The sequence below is a fragment of the Rhodnius prolixus genome, unplaced genomic scaffold (assembly GCF_049639745.1).
Source record: "Rhodnius prolixus isolate KJV_2025 unplaced genomic scaffold, Rpr scaffold_8, whole genome shotgun sequence".
NCBI lineage: Eukaryota > Metazoa > Arthropoda > Insecta > Hemiptera > Reduviidae > Rhodnius > Rhodnius prolixus.
Genome location: NW_027411593.1, coordinates 17,477,739 through 17,489,751, shown reverse-complemented (window position 1 = coordinate 17,489,751; position 12,013 = coordinate 17,477,739). Strand labels below are relative to the sequence as shown.

Sequence of the window (12,013 nt, the reverse complement as noted above, 5' to 3'; positions counted from 1 at the left end):
CTTTAATTACATTATATAGTAAAAGTTTATGACTATTTAATTACAGAATAAAATTAAAGTAAAATACAATAGTGGGTGCTCCTCCATTAAGAGTACATACCAAGTAAAATACTGTATACTATAGTATATGTAGACACAGCACATAGTATACTAGTTGCTTAACATTTTAATCCATTTAGTAAAATGAGGTCGCCCTAGTCGCTGATCTTCTCCCATCCATGAGAAAAGTTTCTCGAAGTGGGTGTGTTACATTGTTATAAAATGTTAGTAATTCTTTATCTATACATGAGGAGCATAACTCTTAAATTAAAAAAGATTTAAAGCAAAAAAAAGGAAACTGCATTCAATTAACATAAACATTTAATCTCCAAAAAGGGGCTATGGTAAGTGCGGGGTATTTCAAACAAACTGCTAGAACGAGTTGGGCTTTAAAGAAAATATTTCTAAATTAAAAGCATTGTATTTTATTAAGAATGAAACATGCCTGTTTATTTTATTCACAATTATATTTCCTACCGTAAGTGCCAGGTAGGACGGGTAGACGATGCCACTTACGTCATGCCACCAAATGTTCTGTAGATAGCTCTCCTGAATAAAGGGAATCAAGTTCTTCACTGTTGTTCTAAGAAGAGAATGAAGCAGGAAGTCAGGAATAGCTAACCTCACGCTCTGATTTCCAAAACACCAACCCAGATATTCCAGAGATGGTGCATTAAGTAGAAAAAATTAGGTAGTAAATACACGTTAAACCACAGGTAACTTTTTAGACACTTTAGAGAAATCCAAATGAAGAAAGAAGTGCCAGAAGATAGAAAATACCACTCTCTGCTACCTGAAAACCTTCCGTTTCGAAATATGCTAATATAATACCTCGTATCCAAGCAGTTTTCATATGAAATTCACAACGCCCTACCAAACCTGCATTGGTCAAGAAATGCTACTTACTTAGCATCCTGCAGCCAGTTGGAAATAAATGCATTTTTTTTTTACTAAATTATTGCCTAAATCAGTGATGGCGAACCTATGAATGTGTCAGTGCTGACACGCGAGCTCATTTTTGGTGACACGCATCTTCAAAGATAAAAAATGTTCATAATTCAAATATTTGTCTCTCTCATAACGGCCAGAGTTGGAGTTATTAATAATAATATTAATGTAAGTCTCTTAAATGTAAATCATTGGTTTCCATAATTTTGGTTTTTGTATTTTAAATGGCATTAAATAAATAATTAACTTAAAAAAAATTATAAATATTTTTATTTTTATTTTTTAGTCTTTACTTTTGTGATGTGTGGCACACATTACGAAAATTATGTTCACGATTTTTTCAAAATTTTGACACACCAAGATGAAAGGTTGGCCATCACTGGCCTAAATGGTAACAGCTTATGCCATCTAGCGGATTTTTCTGAATGCAGTATAAAACAGTTTAAGGGATCATACAAAACTAACACAAAATTTACAACATCCACGTTTTTTTTTTATTGTTATTGTTTATTTTTCTTATAATCTTCAAAACAATACTTGTCAGATGTCCCTCCAATTTTTGTGAAATTTCGAATATTCATTAATTCTTAGTCTTTTATATGGCAAACAATGAATCGATTTACACTTAATAATGAAAATATTTGTATATCAATAAAGTTATTGCATAAAGTTAATGAAAAATTATTAAACAAATTAAAATTCTTTTCAAAAGTGGTAACAGTGCCCCGATACATTAATTGGCTCAGAGAAATTAAAGGATTTGAATCTTTCATGTCTATATTCACTAATGCCTGTCATAAAAAGAAAAAAAAAACCTTATCGTCAAAAAAATGCATTTTATTTACTGTTAAAGAAAATTATTGGCAGTTAAAATTTAACTAAAAATGTAAGTACAAATCTAGCCAACCATTTTAGCCCCGAAATGATAATGAATGGTAAATCTTGATACAAGATTATCATTTATATTAATATGATTTTTTGTGTTTTGTTTTGTTTTTGTTTTTACCTATGTATTATCGAGTGTGCTTGGAGGAAGTGTGTACAGATTTAGATGTGATGAGATAGGTTTAGTAATCAAGTCGAATGGCATTGTATGCATGAATGCATGCAGGCCAGGGCCAAGGTAGTGCGCGGGTAGCTCAGTAATGATTTATTACCTTAGCGTGTACATCGTGAGGCGGCTTGCAGGTGAATGCCGGAATTATCTCTAGCAGGCCGCATTACCACCAACTGGCTGTTAGATCCTCCCCAACCACTGCACAGCAGTGAACACAAACATGTTTGGTGCTTTATAGTTCTTGTCACTCATTGTATTATATTGTTAAATTTAACAAACCGTTAGGGAAGAGGAAATCTTAATTTACCATCTTTAATTTTGTTGGTAAATTTGGTTAATTATAGTAATAAAATATTTTGATTCTGTTGAAATGAAATCTTACTCTCTTTAACTTCTTAAACATTTCTGTTGGGCAACTTACTTCAAAATTCCAATTTTTAATTATATTTAGGTTACTTTGGGAAACATAATTGATTGGAATGAGACTTTAATAAGGCGAATGTATTTGTTTTGATTGTCTGAGAAGTGTTACACAACTCGTGAGCGAGTGCCAATGTTAACTATGCCCTAGCACAGGGTTCGGCAACCCGCGGCTCGCATGCTGCATGCGGCTCTTTTATCCAAATTTTGTGGCTCTTCAGCCTGTCCAAATTATAAATTGTATATTTCCATTTTATTGAAACAAATTAAAATTTCATTTATTAAAGTAAAGATATTTTTTCAAAAAGAATTTTAAATGTGATAGGTTTGAAATTGAATAGAATTATATTAAAATACAGTACGTATATAGGACTGCCGCCATTTTCATTCGAATACAGGTTTAGTTATTATTTATTTGTTTATTTACTTTGCAATATGTGAAAATAAATATATAAAACATTTAAATGTTATTGAATATCATAAAATAATAATTTGAGAATACAACTGATCTTCAGAGTTCTTTACACTATCATTCTTGTGGCTCTTGGTAAGATTTATTAAAATTATTTAAGAAGAAATGGTTCTCTACTTAAAATAGGTTGCCGACCCCTGTCCTAACATAATTCGTATATATAAACGCGACGGTTGAAAAAAAAAATCAATATAAAAATAATTTAAGAATGCTGGAGGCAGTGTATTTCGGAGAAAAGTTCTCCAGATGATCTTTCGCTAGAAACTAAAATTGTTGTATTTATCTGCTTAAATTTCCTTCATTCATTTTAATCTCAGTATTGTTATTTAATATAAAAAAACAAGTCTATTACAGTATATTCCATTGTTTCTTTAACTTACTTTAACAATACTATTTCTATCTGCTCATTACTAAATCATCCCTTTATCTATTCTCCCTATCACAGTAATTAAAATCTATAACAACCACAAAAACGTGCAATATGTTTTGAAAGATTTCACAACTTACCTGTGAATTTAGTGATCGATACATCACATATAAATTATGACATAATGGTGTTCAACAACAACATCAGAAATTTAATTAGAACTGATAGCTAATTGTTCATGCAAATCACGTCTAGATACTAATATATTGGATATTCCGTAATATAATTTAGGCATTCTAGGCACGATGCCCGCTAACTGAAATGTTTGATTATCTACTTACATATATCTTTTTAAAAAAAAGAAGTCTTTTCAGAAGTTTTTCGTCAGATCTACAGTTCAATGTGCTCTCACCGAACATAAAGCAAGAATTTCAGTTCTCACATGGACATAACAGAATTTATTGTTGTCATACGACTGCAATCTGCGTAAATCTGCGCAAAAAGGGTTCCAAAAAACCTTTCGCAAGACCAGAAGAACATCAGGAAGGAAAGGTGCCTTGACTTTGTGGATTCAATTGAAAATGGCCCCCATTTTCTGGAACGTGTCATTTACTGGTGACGAGTTTTGGGTGTTTGAGTACGACCCAGAAACCAAGCGCTAGAGCATGGAGTGGCACACTTCAACCTATCCAAGGCCCTAAAAAGCAAGGATGGCTAAGTCTTAGATCAAATGCATGCTGATTTGTTTTTTCGATATCCACGGAATCGTCCAAAAAGAGTTTCTACCTCAAGGTCAAACGGTCAATCAACACTTTTACCGAGAGTTTCTTGAAAAACTTCGAAAAAGGGTCATTCGTGTGAGACCAAACATCAAGAACAAGTGGGTGTTGCATCACGATAATGCTCCTTGTCACACAGCAATTTCAATAAACGAGTTTTTGGCCAGTAAAAACATTACTGTGGCTTCTCAGCCTCCTTATTCGCCTGACTTGAGTCCTTGTGACATTTTTCTCTTCCCGAAGTTGTAAAATCACCTCAAGGGAACTAATTTTGGGACAGTCGAAAACATTCAAACGGCTGTAACCGACCAGCTGAAGGCTATTCCAGTATCGGAGTTCGAGCACTGCTATGAGGAGTGGAAGAAACGTCTCCAGCGCTGTGTGGCTTCAGAAGGAAGTTATTTTGAAGGTGACAATATAGAATTGTAATTCTTTTTTTAATTAAAAAGTTTTTAAAAAATCAGTCTCATTACTTAATTTACAGACCTCGTATTTCCATTATGAAGATATTAAGTTATCCTTAAACAGATATTGCTGACGTTCTACATTTCAGAATGGTGTTACAGTATGAAGGTGCTCAAAATATTTATTAAGAAGTTATTGCTAAATAAACTTCCTCATAATAAAGTGCTCTGAGGAAATCGTAACGTTACATTACCCAATGACTGCGTTTTTGGAGGTCCAAGTTCATTCTATTCATCTTTATTATCATTTATCTTCCTTTTCATTTTTTTGAGAGCGTCACTAAAGAATTGAAATAAAATTTAATTGTTAATTACCCAATTTAAAAAACATTTTTATTTTGAGTTTTTTTTCAGAAATATTGAATTTTGAGAATTTTTGGACCATAAATTCTATCTTTTACTGAAAATGAGATGGTATCCTCAGTGTTTCCTCACAGAAGCATATGTTCGCAAAAGTATTGTTAGTCACTGTTACTTGTCACAATTTTGGGTTTATAAAACATAACTTGGCTCTCGAGATAACAATGTAAAGGTTAAAGCTTTCAACGTTTTGAGTATCTGGTTCTGGCTTTTATTTCTCCTAAAACTTAATGTTTACCCGTCTAGCTGCCTCTCTGATAATGGTTATCTAAATTTCATGACATTAAGAGACAACTTTTTTACCGTTATTCCATTTTAAAATCAGCTTCTTAATTTTAATGGCATGCTACTTTATAATGACGATAGTTCGATTTAGTTTTTGCAAAATCTTCCAACACATTTATTTTCTCTTCTAGAGTTAACCACTATCGTTAGAGAGACATATCGGAAAAAATAATATTGTTCGTCTAAAGTAATATTGAAAAATGAGTAAAATGGTACAAGATGTATGGAGCTTATATAGGAAACTTTAGAAAAAAACAGAAAAAAACAAAAACTTGAGAGGGGATAATTATTTTGATCACCGCGTCAAACGAACTTTTAAGAATAAGGTGGTCGGTGGTGGGAGGTGAAACATATAATCCGTTCCCCAAAATCAATGTCCGCGGTCGTTATGTAGAGTGTCCGTTAGACGGAGGTTCTTTTATATAGAAAGAGTATAGGGGTAAAACGGGGAAATCCAAAAACTGCCCGTAAATGGAGGTGGTCGCTCTAGTGAGAGTGTCCTTTATGGGACGCTCGACTGTAATTGGTTCTCTTGTAAACTCAAGTAGAACGCCAAATTTTAGATGATGAAAATACATAATTGCTTAGAATTTTGGGCAATGTTAGAGAAGTATTTCTTTAATCGTTTAGCTGGCAATTAAGATATTAAATTATTTAAATTTTAATAAATGAGAGCAAGTAATTATTCTACAGGCAAACTCTCAAGAAATATCTGATACCACTATACACAAATTTGTTTACATTGTATAAACATTTAGGTAGTGCATTGTTTATTTAATTTGAACCTCATTTTCTTATTAGATAAAATGTTCTCTGTAATTTCAACTGGTGTTAAAATAAAACGTAATATTAATGTAAAAGTCCTCGTTAACTGTTTCCTTTTTTCTAAGCTAATGGTGGGCAATAACATTTTCTTTAGTAAACACTCCTATCACAGAGTTTAAACATTACCTGCTCCATCAAGAATCTGTTTTTAAAATGAACAGGTGTGCATAAGGTCTGCGCAGTTAATGTCTCTGGGATCCCTTCCATGTTATTTCCCCTGATAGCACTTGGTGTTATTTCGCTCACATTATTTGTGCACAAACTTCTTTAATTGCTACAATTTCATGAAACAATAACTGGTTTTTTTTCAAAAATGTTTTTGTGATATTTAATTAAAAATCCATAGCTCCAGAGTGTTTCGTCTCACAATATTGGTCTGAAAATATCGTTTTTGCCAATTTTAGGCAAAAGGTTTTTAGAAATCTATTTGATCTGTGTTATTCCAAATAAAATATACGTTTATTAACGACGATATACTCATTACTTTAAAGAAAATTTTGAAATCAACTTCAAATATCTAGAAAAAAACTCCAAAGATTTTTTTTATATTTTACCTGTACATGGAGACAACTGTTGTCTATAATTGTATAAAATTTAGTAAAAATCTATCGAGCAGAATACGAGATATTTAGGCTTAAAGTTCGCTTTCGTTTTACACACTGAAAACTTTAAATTCAAATATCTAGTAAACTACTCGATAGATTTTGTTTATATTTTAACTGTATATGGAGACAACTTTTGTCTATAATTGTATAAAATTTCGTAAAAATCTATCGAGCAGAATACGAGATATTTAGGCTTAAAGTTCGCTTTCGTTTTACACACTGAAAATTTTAATTTCAAATATCTAGAAAAAAACTCCAAAGATTTTTTTTATATTTTACCTGTACATGGAGACAACTTTTATCTATAATTGTATTCAATTTAGTAAAAATCTAACGAGCAGAATACGAGATATTTAGGGTTAAAGTTTGCTTTCGTTTTACAGACTGAAAACTTTAAATTCAAATATCTAGTAAACTACTCGATAGATTTTTTTTATATTTCACCTGTATTTGGAGACAACTTTTGTCTATAATTGTGTAAAATTTAGTGAAAATCTATCGAGCAGAATACGAGATATTTAGGGTTAAAGTTTGCTTTCGTTTTACACACTGAAAACTTTAAATTCAAATATCTAATAAACTACTCGATAGATTTTGTAACATAAATTGTATAAAAGCAAGGTCAACAATATTATTGAAAATGCCAAGAACTACAAATTTTCACTTATATTTGCTCGGCGATCACTCCCAATTACAGTCCCTTTAAAAAAAATCATCAGCAACGTATGTTCGGGGAAATTGCTAGTAATTACAGACGTACATAACAATGTGTTAGATTATACGTAGCTCAGCTGAGATTGTTTGAACTGGATACTGACAGCACAATTAGCAATGAAATCTACACGTTTCAAATTATTTGCTGCACCCCAGTGCTTGATAATTATAAAAAGTAGTTTATAGTGTTTTAATAGCGATGATAATCTACAAGACTTACTGGTATAGCAACCCATAAACTATTCAACAATCAATTTCATGTTAGCAGCTCTACCAGAGGAGATGATTTTATTATCATGCTATAAACTTAATTTGCTTTCTAGACTGCAATTGTCTTTTCTTCTTTTGTATTTAGAGCAGAAATCTGATGTCATTGGCACCAGGAATCTTTTAAAGGGTTCCACATGTGTTTATACATTTAGAAGGACCCAACTCTCTTCTTTAAATATTGAACACAGAAAAGATTGTGTATTTTCTCTCTAAATTTATCTCTATTTTGGTCCGTAGTTTATTAATGATCTGGGAATTTGTAAATAATTAATTCGTTATTCCAAAAATCACTTAATTGACCTTATTTCATTATCAATTAATATCAAGTTCATTTTTATTTTTCTAATGTTGTGCAAGACTCGATTATAAAAGAATTGGGACAACCTCAGCATAGATGATAGTTGGCGGACATCTACAGTTGTAGGACTACCTATAATGTTGAATAAGTAGATCATTGTTCAATCTTTGCTTCCACTTTACAAAATTTCCTGTTGCTTCGGCTGAAAAACACCACTTTTTCTAATCGTATCTCAAACAAACAAGAGCACATAAACAGGTCTCAACTTTTTATACAACTTCAATACTGTCGTACGCCTCACCAACTCAAGCTAATATTTGCTATCACAACTCATGACGATAGACAATTGTCTTCCATTGCCTTCACAAAGTATCTATGCTCTTGCTCATACATTGCTACACAATATAGATCATATGTACGTATTTACAACTTCACTGTGCTGTTAATCCTAACATACCAACCATAATTTGAATGATGTTAAAACGGTTTGTGGAATAAAATCATTTTAGATGATTTAAAAAAAAAAAATAACTGATTCAAGATTAAACATGTCAACAAAGAAAACAAAACATTAAACACTTTTTTTGTACTGAAACAATTATATTCTTCCAAGAATATAATATTAGCAAAAAAGCAAGAAAAAGAAAGATAACAACCGTATTCGAAAAAATATCTTTAAGTTCACCCAAATATTGCCAGCGAGCAAGAAAAAAAAGACTACAATAAAGAAGACAGGTTGGAAAAAATATATTACTAGATATAATGCAGAAAGATTAGAAAGAAAAAAGAAGATTGGGAGACAGCCAGCTGTGGCTATGTCTATAGAAAGATTGCACGACAATATGTTTGGGCACGACTGTTCATCACGAACCATTCTTGCAAATAAAAATAAACGTATAAAGAGACATTCTCATAAAGGAGTTCTTATAAAAACTCATCATTGTAACGCAGAGCGTAGAAAACCTCGCGTGGATATTGTAATAAGTCATGGAGGGGGTGATGTCGTGAAATACTCGTACCATTACTTTTATTCCGATATTCTTTGATGTAAAACTGAATGTTTCTTAAGATTTGGAATGTTTGCAAAGTTTTTTTCCATTTAAAAACAGCAAAGTTTTGGCTTCTAAAGACTTCTTGTACAAGCTCTTGGGACTCTTTTAATAGCCAGTGAAACCTGGAAGCGAGGACCAGTAATAATTAAACAATTTTACATGATTTGAACTAGACTTCAAGCTGATTTCCAGAATGTACCGGTATATAATCTAGCCATTGTCATTCTGATGAAGCTAATTGCAACAATTACCAGTGTCGATAAGGAGGGAATGATTAATTTCAGTGGTTATTTTCTAATTCAGTTAGACTTATGTAGGTAGTGGTGAAGAACTGTTGAACAACCTAACGAGAATCGGTAATAAAAATATAAATTTTTCTTTAGCTCACCAAAATACGAGTGGTTGCGAGACCACAGAGGCGGAGCTAAGTGATGTTACCTAAAGCCAGAAAACATAACTGAATGTGGAGTTTAGCATGAATCTGGGGGACTTATAAACTCTACCTTGTTCTAAAACAAAGGTAAAGTTTGTAAGAGAGAAACTGGTCATTGATGGCATGGTAAGTGGCATTGAGCAATGGTGCACAGAAAAGTGGCATGAATGTTATGTGGGAACCCAAGGCCACAAGAGTGGTAATGATTATCGGGCTAATTTCACGACAGTTTCTCCAACCAACAATTTTTGACGGACTACAGCAAGCTAAGAAGCACATACATTGCAATGTCCTCTCGTTAAACGTGTATAATGTGCTTGGTTCGTTGCATGGAAAAGAAAAGTTGTTTACTTTAATTTTAACGAATAAATGCTTCATATTCATACAACTAACTTAACAGATAAGTCCGGTGAATGTTCTGCATAATAGACTTTTAAAACAATAACAGACTGCATTAATAGCGTAACTTGATCAATCACATCCATAAAAAATTCTAGGCAGTTGGCGTTGATTAAGTGACTTTCATGAATTTTAGTAAAATATTCAGCACTATTTACAGAGAATAAAAACTAGAAAAGCATTTTAGTAACTCTCTTTATCAACTTAATTTAAGCATTGTCATATAAACTGAATTTTTGTGATGAACATGTTAATGTGTAAACTAGTTTTTGTACGTGTATGCATTTAGTATAAAAATATAATTATGTACAAAAATATTAATTACATGTCAAATAAAATTGCATTGTATTATAAGTAGCAGCGTTGGGAATTAGCTCAATAATAACTTGGAGGGGGCGTTGTTTCTATGCGGGAATATTTTGTAGCGCTGTTGGCTACACTGGATTCCCTACCATTTTCATTTAGTATGTATAAACCTTGCTTGTAGTAACCTTCGCCGTATGTAGAGATTTATTTTTAAAGTCGGAAAGCTGAAAAGTGAATGTTTGACTAGAGTATTGAGTGAAATTAACATTTGTAATGTCGAATCAATCGCAGAATAATGAAACAAGTCAAGTATGTTCACTTCCTTTACCTCCTGCTCAGTATATAAATAATTATACTGATGAAAACATTAAAAGAGGTAGAGCTCCTAAACCTCCTCCCCCAATAAATGATAGTTATTCAATGTTCGGAAATACATTTAACGCGGATGATACAATAATCCGTCCTTTAGAAGCACAGGTAAGTAAATCGTTTACATATACTACATTCATACTTATTGTCGTCAAGGGCTGAATTCATACCTATTATTTATTTTTAAAGGGCATCAAGAGATTATATCCACAGCATTTTGATAGAAGGCGTGAATTGAGGAAACTTAATCACTCGCTACTTGTGAATTTCTTAGATTTATTAGATCTTCTTGTAAGATGTCCAGAATCGCCAAGAAGAGCGGAAAAAGTAGAAGATTTAAGCTTGTTATTTATCCACATACATCATTTATTAAATGAATTTCGGCCACATCAAGCAAGAGAAACATTAAGAGTGATGATGGACTTGCAGAGGAGGCAAAGAATAGAAATATCTCAACGATTTCAAAAACATTTAGATAAGGTGAGTTTCTTTAAAATAAAATTATACATATTATTACTTCCTTTATGACGAGTTCTGAGTTTTCTGTATATTGATTAGATAAAGTCAATAGTTCAATTATTTAAAGAAGTGTTTTAATTTAGTTTGATCGACTCCACCGGATTACTGTAAAATACCACAAAAGAAACCTTTATGTAGCCAACTCATTTCTCAAATTTTAATTGAAAATATGAAATTATTTTGCGCTAAAGCACAATTTTACGGATGGGGATGTGTGCTGTTTTTAATGAATTAGTACTACTACTATTTTGCGCAGTTATGCCTACGCCCAGTTATGCTTTCATGTCAAGTCCTCGTTCCCTCACTGTAAAAGAATAGAATCACTTAGTCGGGTAAACTCAAAAATAGAAGTATTCTATTGTTCGCAAATAGCCTCGTAATGTTAAATTGGAAAAAAGAGGAGAACCTTGAAAGGCTTGCAAAGAATGGAGCATTTTTCAATGAAGGGCCTACCAAACTAGATTTTAGCCTAAAATGTCTGTACTTTTTTTAACCAATGTGTACCCATTGTTTCCAGGTTATGGAGATGTTGCAGCAAGCTCTTCACACACTTCCTGACACTTCAGATTTGGATTCCAAGCTCATAGTTCCTATGGAAGCTTTTGAATCAATGGAAACATCTGATCCTAATTTTAATGAAATGGATACTAATGCAATTTTGGATAAAATGATGTGTGATATTGTGGATCAGATATAATTGCAGATGCAGCTGAAATAAATTCAAAATATGATCTCCTTAATTTTAATCTAATTTAATAAAAAAAATTGCCTCTTCGTTGAAAAACTTTACTGTTACGTATAGATGATGTGAAAACAATATTTTCTTATCTTAAAGCGTATCTGCTTGTTTTTATACGTTTTTTTTTTTTACATTATTTTGTGTTATAATAATATGGTCACATTTTATTTTATTTCGAAATATGATTTGATATAATAATTTTGGTTTGGACAATCATTGTGTATAAATTTTTTGACTGTAAAATAAAAGTATATTTAAAAAATAAATTCAGTTTATTTACATTGACACGGCAA

The 12,013-nt window shown here is 32.0% G+C and overlaps 2 protein-coding genes across 12 annotated transcripts in view; both read left to right on the top strand.

The window, feature by feature from the left end:
* The window catches only part of LOC141450977 (cell adhesion molecule 2-like), a 673,919-nt gene that overhangs the window by 656,654 nt on the left and 5,252 nt on the right, over window positions 1–12,013 (top strand). The gene's annotated exons all lie outside the window — the stretch shown is intronic.
* Window positions 10,241–12,005, top strand: MED7 (mediator complex subunit 7). The gene is made up of 3 exons (XM_074121950.1): window positions 10,241–10,570; window positions 10,652–10,942; window positions 11,499–12,005. Exons 1-3 carry the CDS (start codon window positions 10,367–10,369, stop codon window positions 11,676–11,678), a joined length of 675 nt encoding a protein of 224 aa, XP_073978051.1. The 5' UTR covers window positions 10,241–10,366; the 3' UTR covers window positions 11,679–12,005.

Coding starts and splice junctions, on each gene's coding strand:
- MED7 (XM_074121950.1), top strand. CDS start 10,367: ATGTCGAATCAATCGCAGAATAATGAAACAAGTCAAGTATGTTCACTT. Junction 10,571..10,651: donor TCCGTCCTTTAGAAGCACAG/GTAAGTAAATCG, acceptor TTATTTTTAAAG/GGCATCAAGAGATTATATCC. Junction 10,943..11,498: donor TTCAAAAACATTTAGATAAG/GTGAGTTTCTTT, acceptor CATTGTTTCCAG/GTTATGGAGATGTTGCAGCA.